General features: G+C 32.6%; 2 protein-coding genes across 5 annotated transcripts in view; one reads left to right on the forward strand and one right to left on the reverse strand.

Moving 5' to 3' along the window:
• The window catches only part of pcx (pecanex), a 46,877-nt gene extending 30,977 nt beyond the window's left edge, over positions 1–15,900 (reverse strand). Inside the window, exons 1-9 of one of the 4 annotated variants that reach the window (XM_074183225.1) lie at positions 15,397–15,900; positions 13,945–14,102; positions 11,305–11,519; positions 9,037–9,417; positions 8,691–8,890; positions 7,157–7,352; positions 6,871–7,069; positions 3,947–4,353; positions 628–1,011 (exon numbers count right to left, since the gene is read on the reverse strand). In XM_074183225.1, coding sequence (XP_074039326.1) covers positions 628–1,011; positions 3,947–4,353; positions 6,871–7,069; positions 7,157–7,352; positions 8,691–8,890; positions 9,037–9,417; positions 11,305–11,519; positions 13,945–14,102; positions 15,397–15,567 — 2,311 coding nt within the window. In that variant the 5' untranslated portion in view covers positions 15,568–15,900. Of the gene's footprint in view, positions 1–627; positions 1,012–3,946; positions 4,354–6,870; positions 7,070–7,146; positions 7,353–8,690; positions 8,891–9,036; positions 9,418–11,304; positions 11,520–13,944; positions 14,103–15,396 lie in introns of all 4 variants that reach the window. The other 3 variants (XM_074183224.1, XM_023174146.2, XM_023174151.2) reach the window with 3 other exon arrangements.
• Positions 15,901–16,902: 1,002 nt separating this feature from the next.
• Positions 16,903–27,261, forward strand: gkt (tyrosyl-DNA phosphodiesterase glaikit). Its single transcript, XM_023174172.2, has 10 exons — positions 16,903–17,138; positions 17,194–17,292; positions 17,350–17,694; positions 18,964–19,066; positions 19,120–19,245; positions 19,325–19,420; positions 19,475–19,645; positions 20,185–20,363; positions 24,517–24,733; positions 26,844–27,261. Exons 1-10 carry the CDS (start codon positions 17,099–17,101, stop codon positions 27,172–27,174), a joined length of 1,707 nt encoding a protein of 568 aa, XP_023029940.2. The 5' UTR covers positions 16,903–17,098; the 3' UTR covers positions 27,175–27,261.
• Positions 27,262–27,594: the final 333 nt, after the last annotated feature.

Below are 27,594 nucleotides of genomic sequence, written 5' to 3' on the forward strand. Positions count from 1 at the left end.
GTGTAAATTATCCCCTGAAACAAAATAACGCCGTCCGCCGTCAATCGAGTTGCGATTCTCGATCGTTTTAGACGTTGCGTCGCTTCGAGAGGCTTCCAGAAACTTTCCTATCGGCTTCCAGAGACTTCCATTACGACATATATACACTACCAACAGGCAGATGAAGCAAGTTTAGTTGAAAGTGCGGTACGAAGTGAGCTAACAAGGCAATAGACATTCGATTATTAGTATGAAATACAGTTAAGTTTTTGTGTTGTACTATCAGTGTACCTGTAAAGTTGAGTTCAATTGCACAGTGTAGTCGATTATTGAACCCACGGGAAAAAATTAACAATATCTACAACATTTTTAGCTCGCTCTTTTTCTAATAGACAAAATTATCAAATATAAACTACTTATGAACACCATAGTTTTCTTCGTTTCTAAACCTGTTAAAAGTTCTTCATTACAGTTTTTTTTGACGGACTGTGGAGATGAAAATTCCCAAAAATATCAATACAAAAATAAATGAAACAACTACTATTTGAATGTGTGTGAGTGACTACGGTTTCTTGTGGCAGTAATCAATATTTTTCCAGAGCTCAACATTCGAATTATAAAACGAAATGTCAATCAAATGAAGCTCACCCTTTTTTGATGATCCGGTTCGGGCCATCTTAGAAGCAGCTTGGGAATAAACAACACATTCCAATCCTTCCACGGGGCTTGGACTCTCAGACTGTCGCGTTTGTGTCTGGGTTAACTTATTTTCTTTTGTTAATCTTCCATCCTTCCCGTCTTCAGATTTGGAAATTGGTTTGCACCTACAGACGCTGCATTTTTCAGATTCACTTTTCGGAGGTTTCAGCATTCCTGATGGTATTGGCTGATCTACGGAGGTGGCACGATTTCTCTTAGGAATGGCTCCCAGACTACGGGTGGACGGAACCGTTTCTTGGAGCACCTTACTCACATCATGTTCTAAGGATACCGTTGTGGCACTGGACCATTCAGTGTCTCGTTTCAAGGGTTCTACAAGAACAGTCAAAACATCACAATCAGAAATACTTTATTGAACGAGAATATTGATTTTAGTAGAACATTCTAACAATGAGTAAAACAACAAGATGAAACAGTTTTAATGTTCGTCCAGATTGTTACTTAAGAGGCAAAAAGACAAGTGTCTTATTTTGAAACATTGATATCCACCATTGAGGAGACGGTGTTCCATGTAAATAAAATTTTACCTGTCATATACTATATTGTATAGCGATCCTGTGAATCAGAATCAGAATCATTTTATTCATCACAAAAGAATACACATTGTGTGGTGAAAACTACAGAATATGTAACTTATCGGACTAGTCAAAAAAAAAAATTTGTATATAAAGTAGATTGACTAAAATTGATAAAATATAGACAATACAATATCTAGTGTTATATATATATAAAATAAAAAATAGGGACGGACAAAGGGATTATAAAGTGGGAATATGGTACAACTGCATAAAAAAGAGTATAATAAGAATGTACAATTATAACAATTACACAACGAATTTAGTTGAGGTTTGTACAATTATAATTTTAAAATATAATCAGGAGCCCAGAAACTCTTCTACGCTATAGAAAGCTTTATCGCTGAGATATGTTGATATTCTAGTCCTAACTGCTGACTTGCTACCGCTCATATCTATTAGATTTTTCATCTTATTGAAACATTTTACATCAACATATTTTGGGGAATTTTGACCGTTTTTTGGTTGGTTTTGTTTTTGTTTTTCTGATTGGAAATGCGCAATTGTAATGATATAAAAATGTATCATAAAATGAGGAGAATCTTTCGTCAAAGGTATTTGCTGTATAAACTTCAGCCCAACTTTCACGATATATGATATATGATTCAGTTCCATAACGAATTTTTGGAATATAAACTGAATAGAAAAAAGTGTTATTGTATAATTCAATGTTCATATGAAAGTAGTTGTTTCAAAGGCGTTTTTCTTTCATGTAATTCAATGTTTATATGAAAGTAGTTGTTTGATGAGGGCTTATTCCTACAGTTTGTGTCTGAAAGTTACTTCTTTGTATGATCTAGACATCTTTGTAAAGAGTTTATTTTGGAATTATTTGCTTTCTTCCTTCCTTTGGAAGATTCAAAAATGTTTTATATATAAAAATGGAGATATAGAAAACCAAAAATTTTCTTTCCCAAAAATTCATCTCTCCTAAAAATATACCCCTTTCAATTCAAGCCATTGAGGCTTTTCAACCAGGAGTTTTCTTTTTTTTTTCGTTCTTTTTTTCACCTATTGTGAATTTTTTTCATAAATGTACTGAATAAAAATTATGTTTCAATTATCTTATGTAATTGCATTTTTACTGTGAATAAGTAATGTGCTAATAAACGATTATTATTATACATAAGTGCATCAGTCAATCATTTTCTATATCGGTGTTATTAAAACTATATCTTAAAACAATATCCTCTGATACAATACAGGGTAATTCAAATTCGACCCACACCATTGGGATATCCTAAACTGCAGGAGACACGTCAAAGCTTAAATTGGGACAAAGTTGCGTTTTTTGTTCTCAACAAAATACTGTTTTGAAACTTGGAAAATTTCGAGTATTTCCGGAAATATCTGAAAATCGAAATTTTATTTTTTACTATCGTTTTTGACAACATAGCTCAAAACCAAAAACACATTTTCATTGATACTTTTTTTCAGCTACACCTTTTCATGTTCAGATTTACTATCCGACGTTTCGTCTTCTGCCAATCATTATTATTTTTTTCTATTACTTTCTAATCATTTACAATAAACAATTTCATATTATGTGTATCCTACTTTATCACGCCACGTACTCTGTTTCACGAACACAAAGTTAGAGTTATCTAACTAAATGAATGCACCGTGTCAAAATTATTAAATAAATGAACATGAATCAGATTATTTAAAATGTATGTCCAAAATTGGTTATGAAGGTAATATAAGTAGCTTTGCTGACAATACGGCTACTCCAATATTGTGCTGATAATTGGTGAAACAAACATGCTGAATACTTTGAAGTCGCTTGTGAACAAATTGAAACTGTTGAGAAAAATTCTTAATATTACTTGTAACTGTCACTATTTTCCAGGTTCGAAGGTCGTGGATTTTTGGAATTTCTACCTGACGTTTCATTGGCGCGAGTGGCTAACTTCTTCAGAGATTTATACATCCAGAGTTGATGTCTCCGATGACAAGAGATTAAGGCTGCGTAACGCATATTTATGTTGACTTTTCAGATAGTTTGGTGTGCTATTACCTGTATCTGGCTCAGGTAAATTACGTAAAGCATGTTTATATTGTTTCAGGTAGTTTGCTGTGATAGTACCTGTACCTGGATTTGTCAATAACATTCCTTGACCCTCTCTACCTGCCGTCATGCTGTTTGCTATTTTTGAACTTCTAAGAATGGGATTCCATATTCAATTGACGTTTACAGCTTCTTCGTTTCTGTTGAAATTATCCGTGTGTTTGTGGATTTCAATTGCCTCCCGTACCAGTCGGCTATGGTATCTCTGGTCAGGGGCAAAAAGTTCCGTCTTTTCCAACAGAATCTTGTGGTTTCCATCACTGAGTGTGTGGCCTGCCACAGCTGACTAGTCAAAAATCCACAGCCTTCAAACCCGGAAAATAGTGACACTGAAAACCTCGACCGCGAAAGACTTAAACATATGGTCATCACTTGCAACCTTCAAACAATGGCTATTTGAAAAACTGGAAAAATTCTCATTTGGTACTGATTTATTGAAAGTTCAATAAAGAATGTAGTACTCATACCATAAAGTATTTCCAGATGAACGAAAAAATTCGTTCTTCATATAGAAGTTTGCCTAATTCAAGACAACTACTTTCAATTCTGAACCATTTCCATAGTTACAGAGTGATCCTTGAAATGAAAGTAGCAAATACTTTACCTTTCCTATGTTGCAGATGATGCCCTTCGTCCTCAAACAACCAATCCAGATCTAGCTCCATCAAGCTTGAAAAGTTTCCCTGTCGACGACATTCTTCTCCTATAACTTTGCTTCTCTCGCCCTTACCTCTTCTTCTATTCTTCTTTACTTGTTTCTTTCTAATGATCATAGGTCCGCGTTCTTCCACCTCCTCACCATGTTTTCTCATTTGTCGTTTTTTATCTGATAGACGTTTTTCAGTTGACTTTTCTTCACACTCCATGCTAGTATTGCTGCAGGATAGGTTTCTATCGCTGACATCGTTATCAGTGATGTAAAACTCTGCTCTTGCGTCGTGCATATCCGGCGTTGCACTCGAGTTAGAGTTGTTGCTGAAGGGAAAAAACTTTGATAATGAATTGAATTCCCTGTAAAAAACTTAATTATGATGATTAAAATTATAATATATTCATTATTATTATGAACATAATAATAATGATTATGAGAATTAGGTCTAAGAAAAATCAATCAAACTCGTGGATTTCAGATGAATCATCAATTGATGAGAGCAAAGTTTTAAGAGAAATGTTATGGTTAATTTCTACCCTCAAGCTATGCAGATTTATAACGAAAAAATGAAAGAACACAAATTGAAAAGAAGAAAGTAACTATTACGTTTAAAAAAATAGGAACTCTAGTAACAAAACTAAACAAGTTCAGGAAATAATGAATAATAGATTGGTAAATAAAAGAAGAACACCTGGAAACAAACCTATTACTCTTACAAATGCATCGAATGAAAAAATTAACAATCCACAAGAAATCTGATAAACATTTTTCATTTTCTGTCGGGATCAAAGTGTTTCACTTCCCTGTACCTTTTGTATCAACACGATCAGTCTGGTTCCTTTTGATACATCCTCTTTCACAGAAATGGAAATATTTACTGTGAAATAAATTTTTGACATAATAACATAATATCTGTTTCATAAGGATTTACATCTCAACAAATCTCGGTTAGCTCAGGAGTTCCACAAGGAAGCCATTTAGGGCCATTCCTATTTAATATCTTTGTCAACGATATCAAAACCAAAATTAGTCATTCTGAAGTATTAATGTTTGCTGATGACTTGAAAATATTCAAAACCATTGTATCCACAGTTGACTACGAACATATTCAGAATGACATTACATCTTTTACTGAATGGTGTGTAGACAATGATATGGACGTGAATGTGTCTAAATGCAAAAGTATGTCTTTTTCTAGATCACTTACTCATTACAACAATATGTATACTATAGCAGGCAAACTATTAAAATCGGTGAAATCCATACGAGATCTTGGTGTAGTGGTGGATGTCAAAATGGATTTTCACCTGCAGTATGAACAGATCTCTTGCAAAGCAATGAAAATGTTAGGCTTTCTATGCAGGACTACAAAAGACTTCACCAACATTAATTCTATCAAGTTATTGTATTTCGCTTTGGTTAGATCGATTACAGAATATTGTAGCTGTGTTTGGTCACCAACTTATGAAATTCATAAGTACACTATAGAAAAGTACAAAACAAATTTATAAAATATATTGCCTTTAAGTTGTCTATACCTCTCAGTGATCACTCTTTTTCAGAAATTCAGTCTGTAACTGGTTTACTGAAACTTAGTTTACGCAGAGAACATATAGATATTATATTCCTTCATAAATTGCTTAATTTTAGAATTAATTGCTCAACTCTTCTTGCCCAAGTAAATCTTCATGTTCCCTCTAGAAAAACACGAAATAATCTAACCTTTGCAATAGATTACCATAGGTGTAACTATGGAATGCATTCTCCTTTATCAAGAATAGTCATAAACGGGAATAATACAAAATTCGATCTCTTTCATATTTCCGAGGATATTCTTAGAAATAAGTTAAGATATACTTATTCTTAAATTGCTTGTATCTGTCATTTACTTTTATTCTCGCTTCATTTCGATTCTCTACTATAACTGTTTAAATTGTTATTACTTATAATTAAATTAGATAAGATTTGTGTTAACAATCTGATATTTGTATAACTTATATTAAATGGGAGTTACCCGTGAATAAATAAATAAATAAATAGATAAATAATTTCTGTTTTTTACTACTTTTATTTGTAACTGAAGTTACTACAGTTTTGTCCTATAAGGACATTTTGAAACTTATACATATGTATAAGTATGAAAATGTCCTTATACAATATAGTAATGTATAAGTGTATATTAATGTAAACATTAATATAAGTATATATAAGTAATATAAGTATAAGTTTGAAAATGTCCTTATACAGAAGGTACAGTAATGTATAAGTTCGAAAATATTCTTATAGGACGAATGTATAAGTATACATTAATATAAGTATATATATATATATATATATATATATATATATATATATATATATATATATATATATATATATATATATATATATATATATATGTTAACTCGAAGATTCTCACGGATAAAGTATGATGAGCTGTTTTCTCGGGTTTCGCTCCGTGTTCTGTGTATTTTCTCCCCATAAGGATTATTTTCACAACGTTTCGGCAAAGTCTCATTTGCCAGAAGATGGCAAATGAGACTTTGCCAAAACGTTGTGAAAATAATCCTTATGGGGAGAAAATACACAGAACACGGAGCGAAACCCGAGAAAACAGCTCATCATATATATATATATATATATATATATATATATATATATATATATATATAATATATATATATATATATATATATATATATATATATATATATATATATATATATAAGTGATATAAGTATAAGTTTGAAAATGTTCTTACAGGACGAAACTGCAGTAACTTCAGTTACAATTAAAAGTGTCAACCTTTTGTTTACTATCTCTGATGTTTCTATCCAGTGACCTGATCTGATAATTTCAATGAAAATAATACTCACTCATGATCAATAAGGTGGTCCTTTGAGTTGGTACGTTCTTGATCATCTTGACTGATGTGAAGGGGATACGGCATCATGAGCTGTTTTTCAATCGGTGTTTTCGGGAGATGGTGTTGATATTTTACATTAGTAGCGCTAGTTGGATAAGGCACACTTTTCATTTTATTGAGTTTCATGTAAATCAGGGGACTGTGACTACCTACAATTGAAACTATGATAATTGTCTTTCTTGTAGCATTTTATTTCAACTTGTGAGAGGGATTATGAAAAAATTACTTGCCCTGACCGTTATCTTCAAACTCAGAGTCTGATCCTCGCGCTAAACTCTCCATATCAGTGTCAGGTCCATGCGAAGTTTGATGTTCATCGGATTGTTCAGCTATAGGATACACAATTTCTGATCCATAGTAAGGACACAGATTCAAATGCTGATTTCTTGTTAAGCTAGTACTAGGTGGGGGCAGTGGGTTCCTGGTAGAGGCCTTGTCAGAGATAATAATGATTTTATTTCACATTTTATGGTTGAAAAAGTGGAAGCCATGAAACTTGTATTATTACACAAAATCAATTTCCAAAGATCTATATTTTCCTCATAAATGAAGATTTTGAACTTTATAGCTTCAATAATAATGTTTTGGTCTTTCTACCTTGAATGAAAAATGTATCTCAAAGTTGACTTAAAATGTCAACTTCATTACTGTTGAAGTCTTCAGAAGGATGTGTCATTTAGTTAACAATTTTTCTTGTTGAATATTAGATGTTGACACAAACATTTTATAAAAATATTAACATATATCCTAAGGAGAACTGAAACTTTGCGTGAATTACGCCAATTTAATTCTATTTAAAATATACTTTATTGTCTCAAGAATGTGTTCCTATTGACAGTATTGCGGAAAATATAAATAAAAAATATACATGTAGGATAATACATACAGATGAAATTAATAATTGTAGGAGAAATATAACAATACAATCATTTTTTAAGTCGAAATTATATAAAAACATAGTCATTTAAATAAACTTCCATAACTATTACAGTTAGTTGTAATTAGTTAAAATTATTGTAGAATTCGGCTAGTCTATTTTTAATGAAAGGTACCTTGGTAGAATTCATACACACTATAATAGGCCAACAAGATATTCTTTTACATTATTTCTAAATCTCTTTTCGCTCTGTTTTCGCCCGACGTTCATTTTGTATAAGTGCTAGTGTAGGTTTGAGAAGGCAAATCAGGTGTGATTGACATGTACTATATGAATACAGCGCTAGTATATTTTTCGGAGAGCTTTCATAATCCAAGGCTTTACATTTTTGTTCTTTGAATTTTGAATGGTAATTGCACAACTGGATTTTTGCGAAATTAGATTATGGAAGTTACTCAAAGGGTCTCTTCATTGTAAGACATTTATTATTATTATTACTTCTCATCAAAACATTGTTGAATAATTCCGCCCTGTCTCAATTTGACTCCACTTTTTGCATCACAAACACAACTACTTCAGGAAACGGAGCATTATTAGATATAATTAATGTTTTGAGGGTTTTCCCCATTTTTTCAGTCACGTGAACAGTTATCAATTTTAAGCTTTCACGTTAAGCATGTTAACAACTTGAAACAGAACTATTTTAAAAATTTCCACATGCTTTATCCCTATTTTCATATAGTATGTAAATGAGAATATTTTTGGGAATTAACTGTTTTTCATTATTTCTCTAGTGTTATAGGTAGGCTTTCTACTGTTAAAATATAAACTATATTATGAAGAAATATGTTCTATTATTAAATAGAATAAAAGTGTAGTAACAATATAATTACCTTACTACCTCCGATGACCTCCAAACTATTTGGGTGCGGGGCTAGGGAAGGCGCGGGACAACAGGTTTCTAAAACAGTGGACCGGATACGACGAACACCCATAGCAGTAGGAGCTCGAATAACATTTGGCTTGAAATAAAACCCCTCAGAAGTAAGTGATTGATTTGGATTTTTGTCTATGTAGCCAAGTTCCAAAGAACCTGAAGACAGCAAAAAATAAAAAATGTAAATTTGTGAAAATTATGACTATTACTATGATATGTACATTTCTTTAAAAAGCTACCCTCTTTTATATATTTTCACTTAAAAATGAATTCAATAATTACATATGATTTATGTAACTCACCTGTTGGCTTAATATCGACTTGAACAGAAGACGTTAAAAATCCCATACTTGTGAAATTTGAATGCCGTCTTCCACCACTTTCTACCATGGCGAAATGAGACGATGATCCTCCTGGCTCGCATTCAACACTAGTTAAAGAAGGTCTTTGTCTCATTTCTGGAGAATCTTCAAGTTGTAGTTTGTGTGATGACTTCTCATCCTTAACGGAGAACGTGACCAATCCGTCTGACTTCAAGCGCTGTTTACGCCGATCAGATAAACGTTTCATTTTACGAGGTTCTGAAGAATCAGCTCGATGAGATACGGTTTCTATTATGGAAGTACATGGAAACTCTTCACTACTTTCCGAAGAGTTCTTACGATGAACTTCGGCTTTGAGATCTGTGAACACATTAATTTTCTTTATTCAATGGAACTGACAAAATATCTCTGCGAAAATTCAAATGATCTGAAGAAATTGGTACACATTGGCTATCAACAAAAAAGGAAAAAACAATCTAGTTGAAAAAGTTTTTATTTTGCAATTGAAAGCTAGAATTTGAATTAGTCTGAACTTCAGAGAGTAACACAGAGTCAAATTTAAAATAATTAATGAACTGACTATGAGTAGTACATATATTGAGTATGTTTATTTAAAAAAAAATGTAACAAATTTGAAATTGAAAATAATTTCAATACCCAAGATAAAAATACTCAACTATAATATAATACTGCTCAGACTAGACTATTTACAAGAGAGAAATATCTAGATAAAATTAGAGCCGAATGACAGATGAGGCTAAGGTGTTAAAACCTCCTAAGATGGAGATAACTGTTTTGAAAAAATTTTTTTATAATTTGAAAAAATATTAATAAGCACTATGTATAATAAAATAAAAAAAAATTACTTGTATATCTAAGCCTGAAAATAATTTCTACTGGATTTCAATTGCTTTTAAAATTCATTTCTGAAACATAGTGTTTTTTTCATTAATAACGTTGTCCTCAACTTGGATCACTTGACTTTATTCTGATTACAGATTTTTCAACACAATCTCCTTGCAGCTCTATACACTTTTGCCAGCGACGTTCAATAAGTTTGATACAGTTCTATAATAAGAACTGTCTTGCTACTCAAAATAGCCATTAATGCCGACATCACTTCCTCATTGTTGGAAAATCTTTGACCATTGAGCCATTTTATCAAGTTTGGGAACAGAAAATGATCCGAGGGGCTAAATCTGGCGAATAGTGTGCATGAGGTTGGAATTCAAACCTTAATTCTTTAATTTTGGTTATTGCGATATTTGATTTGTGAGTCGGTGAATTGTCTTGATGAAACAACAATTTTTCTTAACCGTTTTTGCTTGATTTCTTAACTAAAATGTTACAATAAGTCGCGTAATACTCACCGTTAATAGTTTTACCTTTTATTAAATAGTCAGTGAAAGTTATCCCACGCGAATCCCAAAAAACCGACGCCATGACCTTGCCTGTAGATGAAACGGTCTTCACCTTCTTTAGAGCCGGATCTCCCTTTTCGAGTCGACTGTTTTGTTTGTTCTTTTGTCTCAGGCAAAAAGTGATGAACCCATGTTTCATCCATGATTATGAAACGACGCAAGAATTCTGCTTTGTTGTTGTGAAAGTTCGCTAAACATTCAATTGAAACATCTTCAGACGCTGCTTTTGCTCATGCGTGAGCAAACGCGGCACCCATCTTGTACACAGTCGACAATCTTTCAGTACCTCTTTGTTGATTTTTTTTACTGTTCCTGGAGTCGTCACCTCATTTGATCGACCACCACGATGTTCGTCTCGGCAACTCGTACGGCCTTGTTGAAACTCTGTTATCCAATATTTTACTGTTATGAACGAAGAAATAGGCTCACCCAGAATATAATCCAGTTTAGCTTTCATATTGGCTGGGCTGAGGCCTTTCAAATTAAAGTATTGTAGCACATAACGATGACCAATTTTCTCCATTTTCACAAATTCACCGCAAAGGTTTGCTATTGATGGCTTCCAAACAAATTCTAAACAAGGCAGCGTCTTCAAACTTGAAACATGTGCTTTATAGATTATGTATTTTCTAATGCAAACAACTACCGCCATCTCTAGGTCAGGCTGGGTACTCCTGGGACCACCCTTACAATTCTAGATATGTCAACCACTCGTATTGTCGATACATTGACAAATGAAACTGAATATAACTAAGATTGAATTGAAAATTTCCCCACACCACCTGTTAAAATGCAAAGCTAGAAGCAAATGTTATGAGACACTTACCAATGGTACCACTAGGTTTTCCTATTGGTCCTCCTTCGGCAGCATCAAGCTGTTGAAAATCTGTAGATTCCAAACTTTCGGCATCAGTACTGTGTGAAGGTCCTCCTTCAATCTCAGGAAAGAAAGCAACTGCTCTCATACCCGAGTGGCCAGGCTGATTGGAGGATTTGTTTGATCCTGACGGTAATATTTGCATTTCAATTCCTTCCTCTACCCTGAGAAAATGTTGATGGTAATGATTTTAAAAGAAAGTTGGGAGGTCAATCTATAGAAGTCGAGAATTAATGAAGTATTAAAGTTATAAATTTCTTGATTTGTAGTGCTTGTGATTTATGCTGTCATATCATTCAATGTAACATTTAATATTTGATTCACACCTATGAAGAAGGGACTGTCAAACTTAGGAAACCGCTTTGCAAAAAATGAAAGTAACTTGGAGACCCAGCAGGCATTATGCAAGGAAAGAGCTTAAGGACAACCAATCAAATTCAAATACCCGGAAAAACTATTTGGGAAAACATCAAATCATTCTCACAACTCTTTTCCTTTCACAAATCTAATGTACCTCAATTCTATAATGTAAGCATATGTAAAAATCACTTTGATATTCACCAATAAATGACATTTATCTTTACTCATTAATTTGTTTCATGTTATAGTCAAAAAATAGTTACTGTTGATCCAGGTACTATTTATATATAAAAAGTTATTAAATGAAAAATACAATTTATTCATATTTTTCTATCATCTGACTTCAATACTCAGACACTTTGTTTACAAATAAAAAAACTTATATGTGATGGAATTGGCCAGTATTCAATGAAAATCCATAACATATTCAAGGTACCAAACCCTTGCCTCTCATGTCGGATACCCGACATAAAAACAACAGCTAAACCAGATAATGCAACACAGAAAGCTGAAGTAAAACCATCAGGTACCTGTGCAACGTCTTCCATTTGGAAAATTCGTCGCAAGTAACTTCCCCCCTAGGAAGTGTTAGGAATCACACGTTAAAAGGCAAGACCTCGTTAGTCCTTAGCTCGCACAAGTTTCTCAATTTCTGAGAGTTGTCGTTCGTATGGGGGCGACAGCTGATTAACGGAAAAACAGATTTTGAACAGAGATTAAACAGACAGACAGATGTATGAAAACAGAAAAAACTGTAAATACTGGTGTCCCTCAAGGCTCAATCTTGAGACCTGTTCTCTTTATAATTTTTATCAAGATGAAAAACAGAGGTTGCATCTTTTGGTGCAACCAACTGACAGCCTTTCCCGTTCATTTATTGTATCATTATGGGAATAAAGACCTATTATTATTATTATCAATGAAATGGTGAACTCATGTCCCAATGCTCGAAAAATTGTCATGTATCATCTATGCTGATGACACTAATATCCTCATATCAGAAAAAAATTTGAAAAAAAAAACTGTTCCCAGAGAAAGCATTTGTGGCAATGCTTTTCATAATCGTTCAATGGACTATTAGTTAACCTATCAAAAACATTCTTCATGATATTTACAACAAAAAAGGATAATCTGACTCGTTATCTGATGAATCAATCCTTTTACTCCATTGAAGAGTTTTTAGAGGCCACATTGTAGAGAATTTTAATCCAATTGTATGTATACTTTTCATATTTTAAATTGTATACTTATGAATTTTTTTTCTTTGCTTGTGACTAGTCCGATAAGTTTTTTGCATGTATCTATGTAATCTCTCGTATGTATATGTAAATTCTTCAGTGATGAACAAATAAATTCTAATTCTAAATGCTGAAATAATTTCATTTGGTCAGAATGACCACAGACAGACTGGTTTTGAAGTACTAGCTTCTTGTCAGTGCCAGATGGATTATTTAAGACGGAGTGAACCGTCTGAATATCCCGAATGAACAAAATTAATTCCAACTAGTCATAAGCTCTTTTTGCAGTTGCTTCATTAGGTTGTACCATTGCGCCACCTGCAGATAAAGTCCTGAAGCAACTCTACAAACACATACTCTGAGGTGGGAATCAGAATAGTAACCATTTTCCGGAGAGGTGTATATGATATGCCCAAGTTTTGAAGGGTATACCAAACACTGGCCTCTCATGTGTAGGTAAGTCAGTTTCTGAAGTTATAATTTTTGCATAAAACAATTATGGGGTATCCTGTGCATTATGCACATTGAATTAAACTGAAGGAAAAGTAATTTCGAAAACGACTACTTTCATATGAGCATTGAATTATATGAAAAAATCACTTTTTACATTCCTTGAAACGCAGTTTGTATCTGAATGCAATTTCTATGCATGACCTACAAAATTTTGAAAAGATCTCATTTTGAATTTAACATCTTCTTTCTTCCTTCAGAAGATTTACACATTTTATGCATAAAGAAGTAGAGAGCCAAAATGCTGTTTTTCCCAAATATGATCTCTTCTGAAAAATATCCCCCTTTCAATTTATCTTTAACATAATTCTAGAACAGATTCATCAGTCGAGATAGCTACAACTAGTAAATTCAAAAGCTTCAAAAAGTTAATTTGTTACGTTCGGGGTACCACAAGGATCCATTTTAGCACCATCACTCTACATTTACATACATCACAAATGTGTTAATTGCGATCTCTAATACACAATTAATAACATACTTTCGTTGTTGTCTCCAATCTTCTTCAACTTCTTCTTGTATGCACTCTGTAGTATCATACATGTGGTGAAGGCCATAATTTGCTAGTTTCAGGATGGTAAGGCCCAAAGTCACTGATCCACAATAGAAATACCAAACATACCATGTTGGTGGAAAATACTGGAAAAATGCAAACATTGTAATATAATATAAAACAACATGTGGATAGTAGATTTCGGATATTGTGATTATTCATAGATTTACTTTGGATGGAAACTAAATTCTTAAAAATTATTATTGTTCAACTCAAGATTTAAATATCCTCTGAGATACAATAAACACACAACAAAATTGAAGAAATAGTTTATATATCTGGTATATCTGCAAAAAACAAATCAACTACATTTCTTTACTGAAAAAATAAATAAATAAAATGAATTAACTTTACTCAACAGAGTTAAAGCATTATTCTACGGCAAATCTTAATTAAAAAAATAATGGAAAAAAAAATGGATAGTAAAAGGTATCCAAACCGCTGATTTCATTATTTTTACCAGAAATATTTCCTTTCGAAAATTTTACAATATATAAAGGTTGTCAAGGCAGCTAAAATGAACCATTTTCACAATAGGGTAGGTATCTAAAAGTAATGATACCCAAAGAATGTTCTTTTTAGGTATAAAAAACTAATTTCAAGAAAGCTGTACAAGAATATATCACCTTTGCAGATAGAGTTCATTTTGCTCGGTTCTTTTCAGGGGTCTTGAAAGAAAAGAACATACAGCTAGATTAGTTTATGTAACAAAAAATAATGAACTGCCACAATTTTCTATGACAAAACGTTATGAAAAATCGTAACATAAGAACTGGCTTGATGAGCAAATCCAAATTTTAACAGCAACTTAAATCGACAATATACACTGAATGTCAACCATTTGTAATAATCCTAAAGTGCACCTCTACAAAGTGCTAGAGGGGGAGTGACCCCTCTACCAATGTCATGTTTCTAAATATAAACATTTGATGATAAGCTTGAAAAAAATGCTCATAATGTGAGTCCTCCAGAGTTGAGACTTGAATTTACCAAAAGACTGAACCAACTCTATTTTATATGTGTAGATAACATTTATTTTTTATACATGCCCTGATCTTCAATTATAATTTTTTTCAGTGTACATACTGAAGATTCTCATGAATATTATTTCATATTTTGAACCAAATTATTAATCATCTTCAAAATTTGAAAATGGCATTAATTCAAATCTTAATATTTGGAAATCCTCTTTAGATATTAATGAGAAAATATGTTTTAAATTAAATAAATCTTACTTTCTGGCAATTAATAATATCAATGTCCATGACCTCAAAACAATGCAATTAGGTCAATCAAAACATTGCAATGAGGTCAATCAAAACAGTTAAGTATTTTATGAACAGAAAATTAGACAATAAATGACATATTCAAACAACTCACCACATATATGGTAAGAGGAAGGCATAACAGAAATAACCAAATATATAGGTGAAATGTATTACAAAAGACATCTTGATGGGGATCATAAAACCACCCCCCAGTGAGTGAAGCCCAAACGCCTTGCCTTAAAATTTCTAACGTTTGTGATCCCATTTGTTGTTCTTCTAACATCTTTTATCTAAAAGATTTCTTTTGAAATGCATGTTAACTGATTTTTTTATCTTCTCATTTTCTGAACTTGATCACCATCTTGACTTTTATTTTCTCCCAGACAGCCTCACGTTTTCAAGATATATACACCAAACTTTATTGATATGGCGGATTCATTCATTAATTTTGCCGTATAGTAGAAAAAAACTATTACTACTAGTGAAAATCGGGTTTATTTGCAGGTTCATTTCATAACATAAAATTTTGTTAGTTTGCCAAAACTGACAATGATTGAATTATGACAATGACATTGCCATTCAGTGTGATGTCAAAGAAGTTCAACGATGGGTTAACGAAGAGAGCTTTTAGTTATTGAAAGCAACAGAAAATTTCTGACGGATTGCTTCAACCAATAAAACGATTCGAACAGAGCAACATATGAGATGCAGATAAGGGGAGTACAGGGTTCGCATAGATTCAATAGACAATAAATTGATGGATGTAGTCGTTACTACGTGGTAGGAAATCATAATGAAGATAAGAGAAATGAAACTTTCTATGTTTTTTACCACTTTCATTTGTATAACTAACGTTACTGCAGTTTCGTCCTATACGGACATTTTCAAACTTATACATATAGAACGAAACTGCAGTAACGTTAGTTACAAATGAAAGTGGTAAAAAACATAGAAAGTTTCATTTCTCTTTTCTTCATTATGATTTCCTACCACGTACTAACGGCTACATCCATCAATTTATTGTCTATTGAATCTATTTGCATTTTGAAAATTTTGCAAAAATTTTGCCGAGAAAATATTTACCAGCAATGCAGAAGAGGAAATGAAATATCTGAACTTTATTGCGGATCGGACAAAACATGTAACATACGAACATTTGCAAATATTATATTTTATTTGCATTAGCTTCAGCAATGGCTTTAGCAATCGTCCTAAATTTAGGAAAAGTTACAGAGTAACTCTCGAAAGTTTATGTTTACAGTTAGAACACTGTTGACTGAATGATTTTATATCAAGTTCACTATCGAGTATTCTCGCATTCAATTTGACAATATATTGTTGCTAATGATGGGGCCTTGATTGGTAGAGTCTTTCAATATTACATACTCGCCTAAAAACCGTTTCCATTCGAATTGAAGGGGTTTTATTTTTAGGAGTGATTATTATTATCATTATTATTATCATTCATAATCGTAAATAAAACATAAAACACTATTTTACTTTCGGTTTTTATTATTGCAAAAAAATGAAAGCTGACTGTAGATAAACCATGGTCATTTTGCACTTTAGACAAAATTGCAGATATATATTGAAATTATTGTTATTATTAATGAGCCTAAATAGTCGGAATCGGCAATCTTTTTGTGAAATTCGTTGGAACTGGATAATAATTTAGTTATCAATCCCAAAGAAATTAACAGAAGAAGCGGTTGGAGATTGAGAGGGTTATGTTTATGTTATCAATTTTTAATGTTTCAAAATTTTCTAACCATATGGCCAGCATTATTCAAAATTGAAAATTGGCCAATTATAATATGGAGAGCTTTTTAAAACGAAAAAATTGTGACTCAGCAGGTCATTAAATAACTTTCTTCATTTTTCAAAAAATTCAAATATTTGTTATTTTCAGATAAGGAACTGAAAAAAAACAAGAAAGAAATTTGTCCACATTTTGACAATTGTTACCGTAAAAATCCACACCACTTCAAACAATATGATCATCCTCATTGTAGGTTATCACCAATAAAATGCGAATTTTTTTTTTTGTGTAAAGTATTTTTTACAGTAAATGAATTCATGAAAATGGGTGATTCTGCTATTATACCAGATGGTCTGCCTCAGCCTAAAAATGTCTATGTAGAACAGTTGGAAATATTGAGGCAAATCAGTGCCTCATCAAAACAACAAACCACTTCTAATAAAGCTACTTCCTCAGGAAATAATGTACCCAGTACTTCCTCCTCTTCAACTTCACATAAATTGTCAAATGAAACAAAGCCAGGAGCTCCCAATTTCGGAAAGGGAACAATGATGGAAAAATTGGAAAGAGCTTCTCCCTATAATTTGTTTTTTACTACAATCATCAAAGCATCTGAAACGTTGAAACAGTCTAATTCAATTACTTTCACTGGTAAGAACAAGATTGAAAATCACTATGGTTTTGTTTATCTCATTAGTTTTGATTAGGTAGAAAAGAAGATTTCTTCAAGAACATGGTTGAACAATGTTAGAAATTGTTTCAATTCTCGAGATCGAAGCGATTAATAAACAAAATGAAGATGAATCTGGCGACCAGAGTTAGTGGCTGGGTGGAAAGGACAGTACAGGCTTCTTCATTCCAAATAATTTTAATGATGGCTTGTCAAAATGCAACAAATTGAAATAGACATATCAATCAAAATATTTTTGCATAATACGTTTAATTAATAATAGTAAGAAAAAGACAATAAAACATCAAAATTAGCGCTAATAGCTCCAACCAACATAAGTTTCTGGTAAAAATATCTAATAAGACTGGTAAAATTATTGATGTTTAAACATATAGTGATATGCTGGTAGATCCCACTTCATTTTTCTACTATAAAATATCTGAATTTATATTAAGGGTTGAAAAAATAATCTTCGATCTCACAGTAATATATGACGTTAGATCCCACATCTACCCACAAAAACTCATTTTTTGAAATATATTTTGTAGACCTCAAGAAATTCATTGAAAACCAAGCAGGTCAAATACTTAGGAACTTCGTATCAATAATGCCGAAGAACTCTGTAGCCAAATAATGTGTAATTTTATTTTATATGTCAGTAGCTCCAGAGCTGATTTTACATGTATGAAGAATTACATAGCTCATAATCTTTGCATATAATACTCATTTTAGCAACTGATACATTAATATAATAATATAATTTCTGTAATTTCAGTTTATAATTTAACTTCTATGAGGCTAGCAACAGTATAAAAATGTGTATTACGAATATAAGTCTTTCTGATGATAATATAATGTCTGAAACAATCTAACAATGATCATAGTGATATCACAGAGCATACAGTTATGAATCTAGTCGGGGTTTTAAACTGTTCAATAGAGCCAGATCTCACACAGACTAATTGGATGCCATTCCAGATTTTAAATTTTCTGTTTGTGAGGAAATCCTCACATTCTTTTGTGTCTATTCTTCTGTGTCTACAGTCTTCCTGTAGTGCTTGTGTTTTGCCCTGAAAAAAAAACATATTGAGAATATTTGAAACTTGTCTCTTGATAAGTTAGCGGTAGTATGATTATTGAGAGATTTCATTATTACATGCCAAGGTTTTAGATCATGTTTTCTTTAATTGTCATCACACCATAAACCCAATATGTATGGTATAATAACTGAGTAATTGATTGAATTTTAGATTTACTGTGCCCAAGTTTAGGAGAGCTAAAATGTTCCTTACAAATCAATTTTATGATTGACATTGATTGGTTATTGAAGCAATATCAAGCAAGAAAACAAAGGTGATATTTTCTCAAAGTATTGAAGTCGCTTTTATCCAGAGATCTAATTTTAGTTTGAAACCATTAACTATACTTTATGGAGATGACTGGCCGGATATGGCAAAATTTATAGATAAATTTTGTCCTAATGTCAGTTATAAACTAATAAAGATGAAAGATCCTTTTGGAGTACATCATTCGTAAGTGATACTTGTTTTATTGAAATTTCACCACTTCATTGTTACAATGAAGATGAAAATAATTCTCTAATACTTACAGCAAAATTGGCATTTATGTCTATGATGATAATTCAATTCGAGTTGTTGTTTCAACAGCTAATTTGTATTATGAAGATTGGAACCATTATAACCAAGGGTGAGTAGCTAGATATGGAATTATAGAGTATCAAGCATTTTGACTCACTTTCAGGTTATGGTTGAGTCCTTCTTGCCCAAGACTTCCGGATTCCAGTCCTGATACCGACGGGGATTCTCCAACGGGATTCAAAAAGGAATTATTGAATTATCTGAAAACCTATAATGAACCTCTTCTCAAACAATTTATCGAATATGTTAAACGAGCCGATTTTGGATTGGTAAGGTAATGATCCTCATTGTTTTTTTTTTGTGAGAAATAAGTTCTGCCTAAGTACGCCCTAAGTTCTATATAAATCCTTTATTTAGCAATGAAACTGCTAATACAATACATCTATAATCAAATACGACACCACAATGTGTTAGTCAACTAAACTCAGGAATAAAATTTCAAAGTATGAGTACTACAATAAATATACAACATCTACATAAAATATCACAGTTGTTAGTCAATATAAAACACAAACAAAATACAAATATAGAATACAAAAAAAAAGTTTATACAGTCGAAATTTATATTATATAAAGACTAGTTCATTCACCCAATAGATGACTATTCAGCTTTCTTTTGAATAATGCAAGAGTGCTACATTCTTTAATATTTTTGTTCAAACTATTAAAAGCTAACATTCCTGCATGGTATCAGAAACAGAATTTTTTTTTCCATTTTTAATTAAAATTGTATTTTTACAGCAACAATCAAATAATATTTTTTCACTACATTTATACAATATAGAAGTGTATTATATGAAATTATTTTTACAGGGTATTTTTTGTTTACTCTGCTCCCGGAAAATATTATCCTAAATCTAACGGCAGTCATCTACATCGAGTAGGAAATCTCTTATCAAACCACTGCATCTTACCAGTTAAAACAACTCCAGAAAGTGAAGGTCCGCTTTCCTGGGGAATAATTGCACAAGCTTCAAGCATCGGCTCCATGGGTAATATATATATTTATGTAAGACATGTAAATAACTCATTTTTATGTTTTAGTTACATTGAAAACTCAATGATAATTTTCACAGTGTTTTAAATTCATATTTGTCTAAACTCCCATTATTTTACTTTTTCATACTATATATCAACTCTCCCATGTCCATGGATTTGATATTGAGCAAATGTATCTTATTTTTTATATCGTATGAAATTTACCAGCTTACTCAATCCATGTAAAAATACAAGAATGAGAAAATGAATATCTGCCAAGCTGTTGGCTGATAAAAATATCAGCAATATTTTTACAAATTTATTTGAGAAAATTATTTGACGACTCCTCTTTCTTCAAATGATAATAGGGCAAAAAAGCTTTGCAAAAATTTCATATTCTTTCCCTCTTTTATAGATACTTTCATGGGAGGTATTCAAGTGACTTGGCACATTTGATTTCATCAAAAGCGATACATATCAGAAACCCGCGACATACTGTGGCTGCTCATCGTTTTGAGGTTCAACTCAGTACACCTCGAACTTCACTGATTAAGAACTCTTTCATTTGAAGAACTGCGTTTATGTGGAATAAACTTCCTGAGAACTTTTTTCCAAATGAATTTAATCTCCAGCGATTCAAATCCAATGTGAATCGCTACTTTCGCACAGGCACCACTCTTAGAGAGCCTCAAGGATTTTTCTGTAGTGCTTGTGTTTTATCCTTGAAAAAAAAATACCACGTTATCTCACGTTGATGAACGTGAGCTCCCATTAGAAGTTTGAGATGAAAGAGTGAATTTATCAAAAAATACCTTTTCTGAAATATTTTTCATTGTACAGGGTACCCAGTAGAAGTGGCGATCAAAGTTAGGTCTTTCAAATATAGAATGACGTATATTGCTTTCATCATTTAGGTTCCGTTTGAAAAGTACTTTTGAAAAATATTGTATTGTATACCGTGTGTGTATACCGAACTGTTCCAAAAATAATATCCCTGTCTCATTTTCAATGAAAACTCATCTGATAAGTCTGTTTTGTTATGAAGATATTTTGAAAAGTGATTTTTTCGTTATCGAATGCAATGTGACTAAAAACTATGGAATAATTTTTTCTATATTTTATTCTGCATTTGACTTGTTTGTAAAAATCGCTTTCTAAAAATATGTTTTTCCGTTAACCAAATATCGCCTCCCCACAAACGATAACCCCAAAAGTAAAAACTTGTGCGAGGTAAGGATAAACGAGGTCCCACTTTTTAGGGTACGATCCCTAGCACGGAATTAATACAGCTAGCGGTTCGAGTGAGTTATACTTTAGAAAGTAAGAAAACAAATTTCGAATACAACTTCACTGTTAAAATTATTCTCATTGTTTTTATTGTTATTTTCATTGTTGAAAATTAATTTGACTGAAAAGAACTGGCCGATACTTGATGAAAATCCTTATTAAAACTAATTGATACAGTTTATTGTATGATTTTTACTATAGAGGGTTTTACAAAAACCTCGACACGTGTTTCACTATACAATAGCTTTCTCAAGCGGAAACTAAAAGTTACTTCTAAATTACAACTATTTTATACTCTAACATATTACCTACTTGTATGTCTACTATCTAATGAATGAATCTACCTGAAAAGGTCAGGTATGAATTCATTATCTATGTGATTTTTTTTTTTTCGAAAATACTTAACTTTTTTTTTTACCTGGAAATAAACAGATTCAGTAATGGCGAATTATTCAGTTCAGTTTCAGATAAATCGAGAGTGAGTGAATTATCATGCGGGTCATGTCCGATGTTATATGCAGGTCAAAGTGGAAGAACGTTCAAAGCCCGCATAAAGAAACACAAAAATATTTTCCAGAATGGAAAAATAAATTCCACATATACCACTCATTTAGTCACATATGGACATGAGTTCAACCATGAATTCAAGTCCCTCCATTTGCAGAAGAAAGGTTAGAAACTTAACCTGTTGGAGAATTTGGAAATAAACAAATTCAACATCTCTCAATATCCTATGAACGATCAAACTGAACTGAATAATTCATCATTATTGAATCTGTTTATTTCCAGGTAAGAAAAAAAATTAATATCCATTCACATAGTTAATGAATTCATACCTGACCCTTTCAGGTAGATTCATTCATTGGAAAGTAGGCATACAAGTAGGTAATATGTAGGTAGGAATAAAATAGTTGTAATTCAGAATTAACTTTTAGTTTATGCTTGAGAAAGTTATTGTATAATGAAACACGTGTCGCGGTTTATGTAAAAGCCTTTATAGTGAAAATCATACAATATGGAGTATTAAGTAGTTTTATTAATGTGACTGACAGTTTTCTGTTTTTTAAAACGTTTTGTAATAATAACATAGCAATAATAATGTGGTGATAACGTTTCTACATGGTTCAAACTAATAGATTTACTGTATATATATATATATATATATATATATATATATATATATATATATATATATATATATATATACACGCACACACAAACATAAGCAACACATGTCAAAATGAATGCTATGAAGGATTTGAAAACATTTCTATATGAATCTCAAAAGCCAAGATCACCTAGAATCCTAACACTCGTTTTTGCACTCCATTATGGCATACTTCATGCATGGAAAACGTTGATTTTGCTTTCAAGGACTCTTGTTCATTGGATCATGATAAATGAGTTGTCTGTTAATTTCCTAGATGGCGTCTTCTCACAGGAGTCATCATGATAACTTCTTACTCAGAATTGTCCTTGCTAAAGATGCATGACCATGGTTTGTTCACCAAAGTTGCTAGGGTTTCAGATTTATACCGACTGTTATTAGAATAGTCTATAAGTAAAGAAATTCACAGTTTTTTCTTTGGTTCGCTTGACAAATGTCAATGAAATTTTTGAATATGAAATATGACCCGAAAACGTTAATATAAGTCTCTGAATAATTTCTAAGCTGTCTTTTTGATAGGCAAATTTATTAAATATGACAAGTTACTGATTGATACGTTACTAATCGGTCGGTAGCCAAGCGGTTCGGCGTGGGTACTTTGTTCACTCACTCGAATTGACTGCCGTATTGGTCGGTGGTTCAAGCCCTAGTCTGAACGATCGAAATTCACTTGCTCTCGTCCAACCCATGTTAGGAATCACACGTTTAAAGGTAAAACCTCGTTAATCCTTAGCTCGCACAAGTTTCGACTTCTGAGGGTTGTCGTTCGTAGGGGTGCGACAGCTGGTACGGAAAAATAGATTTTAATACGTTTATGCAGTAACTTATCAGGGTGAAATAAAGATTTGACCTTCCTACACCCGAATGAAGTTCTCCATAATTTTTAAATTTTTTTTCAGATTGTGGAAGGTGAAAATCCCTAAAAAAGTCAATGAAAAACTCTGATTTTTCTCCACAAAAATGACTTTTGTTCATCCTCAAATATATTTTAAATAATCAATTTTGATTAGAAGTCCAAGATAGAAAGAATAAATCGAAATGAAACTTGTTTGAAAGACTTTTTTCCTCACCAGAACATAATTGCTGTCTCTTGATGCGCGTTTTGCCAACTAAGTTATCATCATCAGGAGATGATTAAGACTGTGAGGAAAAAGTGTTTTCAATAGATCCTTTCCACACCAGAGGTTCCAGACTCCACTCGTCAAGTCAAAATGAAACTGTTGAAAAAATATTTCTTTCAAAAATAAACTGGTAGATATATATTTATACCCTTGTTCAGTCATGTTCACAATGAACATACAGTCAACTGAAATGAGTAAAATGGTATGAAATTTTTATAATTCCCAATTTGAGAGTCAATATTTCCAAATGATATTAAATACTCGTCATCATTATTATAGCTTCATTGGGGTTAACTCGTATTGTCTTCCATTTGCGTGGATTGTATTTTTGTGTTTGTTTTATGTTAATTTCAACAATCCTAATGATGTCAGATGAGCTGTAAATCAGTATTTATGAATGCTTCATGAAGTTAGTGCTCTTAAGGAGACAAATAACTTCTACTATTTAGAAGTGGTGTCATTGGAACAAAAATGAATTGCATTTGATCATTCCTCCTAAATTTTAAGAGTTTTTCAGTTACTTTGCTGTACATATAATATTTGAAATACCTGCTCTTTACCCTATTTTATCTACCATTTTCATTTATTCAGGTAAATCACCTGCCGAGTGGCTGAGAGGGTCTGTACTTAGAGCTCTGGCCAGCCACGCAAAGAGTCCCATGCCGATGAATTCTAATTGTACGCTAAGCATTATATACCCCTCCGTGGACAATGTAATGACGGGATATTTTGGACACGAGAGCGGAGGATGTTTGCCTTATTCCAAAGCTACGAATGAAAAACAGCGTTGGCTGCAGAAATATTTACAGTGAGTGACTCAATTTCAACTAATTTCAAGAATGTATGTCACTACCATCATGACATTTTTGTGAAATTGTACAGCAAATACAAATTTCTACTTATTATATTTTGTAGGTAAGCTTTATCGCCATTCTGCTAATAATGATTTAACTAAATATACAAGAGACAGAAAATAATTCTCATCAATCTTCAACCTGTAATTTATTGATGAAATTTTTTTCAAAGATTACATTTTTCAAAAAAAAAATATTGAGTTGAATCTCAAAAGCCAAGTAAAGGTGCATACTGCAAAAATACTTCTGGCATTAAATGTTTACTCTGCTCTAATCCAGTATTTTTACAAACTTTTGGCAATATTTCTGTTTTATACCTCAAATTGATTGATTAATAATGATCTCATTGAAATCCTCAACCATTATATGTCAAATTCATCACCATGAACTAAATTGGGTTATATTCCAAGAGATGAAATAATAATAGATAAAACATGAAGTGGTAGAAAAAAAATTACCATAGGTTAGTAAATTTCTGCTTATTACATTTGATGTTTGATTGAATTGCAAATTGATGTACGAACTTATTTTTCTCTAATTACTTTGATCTTGCCACCTTTTCTCTGTGATTTTCACTTCGTTATTGTATCTGAAAAAAAAAGAACAAAAAATATAAAATGATAACACTGCCACATGTCATCGATTAGTTTTGAAGATAATGTATTTCTAAAAATATATAATTGAGCAGTGAAGTTGCATGTTCATGTTGTGTAAGTTTAGTAGAATTTTAACTGCTCTCATAAAGGGTAAAATGTACCCTGAACCATCAGTCCAAAGATTTGCCTTTCAATTAATGGATTACGAGCTGCAAGATACCCAGGAATTCCTTCTATATCTTTTGGAAGATTTGCACCAAGACATGACTATATTCAGTGAGGATCCTAAATCAATCTTGACGGAAATTGGAGAAAAATGTATGGACAGCGAAAAAGCCAATATCAGAAGATAAACCATCTCAGGATTGTGAACAGTTTCATCAGTATCTTGAAATCTGTCTTTAAATGTGCATATTATGACATTCACCGCTAATCTTTGATCTATGCTGGGATCTGTCTCTCCCTATAGTTACAAAATGTCCGACTGAGTTTGTCAAAATGCTTAGAGTCCTTTACAAAAAAAGGAACTCTGAATAGAGATGAAAAACCGACGTGTTCGAAATTTAGAGAGAGAAGAAAGTGTACAAAATCCCTAGCAATCCATATGTTCTCCTGAATATTTCGGATATATTTGAAGATATTTTCGAAACATAAACATTTTGAGAAAGAAGACATCAGCACTTGGCACATATATAACATTCCCTGTTCCTCCCTGTGTATGATCTCAGGTGGGGACCACTCGATGTTATGTTGATGGGTCCAAACATGCTCTGCTATTCCAGATTTGCTGGTTTCCCCTCGCTGTGTTCGTTTCTTGTGCTCGGCAATGCGAACATTGAAAGGCCTCTTAGTTTCACCGATTTAGGATTTTCCGCACTCACAGGGTATCCGGTAAATGCAATTCTTGGAATCGCAGTCCGCGTTTGGTGGCTTGGTTTTCGTGAGGCTGCTACGGATAGTGTTTCCGGATCTGAAGCAAGTTCTGATGTTCTTGGATCCAATTCTTCTTATCCTTTTCGATAATCCTCTGATGTGTGGAAGTGCAAACACTGGTTGTGACGGCTTCTCTTCCTTGTGAGGCTCCTGCTGTCTTTCAGCCAAAGTCTGTTCCACCATCGCTTTGGAGTAGCCATTCCGTCTAGTTCCTTCTCGAGACCTTCCTTCTTATTACAGAGCATGAATGCACGGTCTAATAGAGTCTTGATAATTCTTCTTGTGGTTGGATTCGTAGTTCAGATACTGCACAGAAAAGAGCATCAGTGCATAGAGTACAGATACATCTATTGATCAGTAACACCACGACATAGTTGAATAAAAATTTTTTGAGGTATGAAGCTACAAAAACATATGACATTAAAACGGACAAAATTTTTGAAACTACCTATTATATCGATAAAATCAATTGCAAATTCAAACATTGGTTCTGAACCCTCAATCATACAATGAAGAATATTTTTTGTTTTTTCAGTCAGTGGAAGGCAGAATCTTTTGGGCGAACCCGTGCTATGCCTCACATCAAATCCTACTGTCGTGTGTCTCCCTGCTTGAGTAAACTGGCATACTATCTAATCACCAGTGCTAATCTGTCAAAATCTGCCTGGGGCGGCCCGTTTGCCAAGGATAATGGGGTATATATAAGGTCGTACGAAGCTGGTGTTCTATTTCTTCCAAAATTTTTTGATGAGGAATATTTCGAGATAAAGAATTCTTCAGACAGAAAGAATAAAAGTGTTTTTCCTTTCATGTATGATTTACCGTTGATTCCATATAAAAGTGATGACTATCCTTGGTGTAACTGAATGATTTAATTGTATACTATATTTTAATTTATTACACATTTTGCATTTGTTAGTGAAATAAATATTTTTTTACTTCCTGTATATGGATCCCATCAGCCGAGAGGCAGGTTTTATTTATTTTTCAGTATTGTCCCCACCCTTGTATATTCATAAACAACGGATACATGACTACCGACGTCTTGGAAAAAAAGAGAAACTGCCAACAACTCCAACAAGTAGTTGGCGTAATAATGATATTGTTGTAAATCATCCTTTGAAAAAAAATAATGCTGGCCGCCACTGGTCGTCGTAAATCGATTATGACTTGGCGAAGATTGCGCTCAACTTGATTTGCGCTTCGCGATTGTTCTAGATGCCGGGTCGCTTCGATATACTTCCCTATTGGCTTCGAGAGCCTTCAATTACCATATTTGAATACTA

This window comes from Leptinotarsa decemlineata, unplaced genomic scaffold (genome assembly GCF_025532065.1).
Source record: "Leptinotarsa decemlineata unplaced genomic scaffold, Ldec_3_MD MMD2_tig00026336_RagTag_RagTag, whole genome shotgun sequence".
Taxonomy (NCBI): domain Eukaryota; kingdom Metazoa; phylum Arthropoda; class Insecta; order Coleoptera; family Chrysomelidae; genus Leptinotarsa; species Leptinotarsa decemlineata.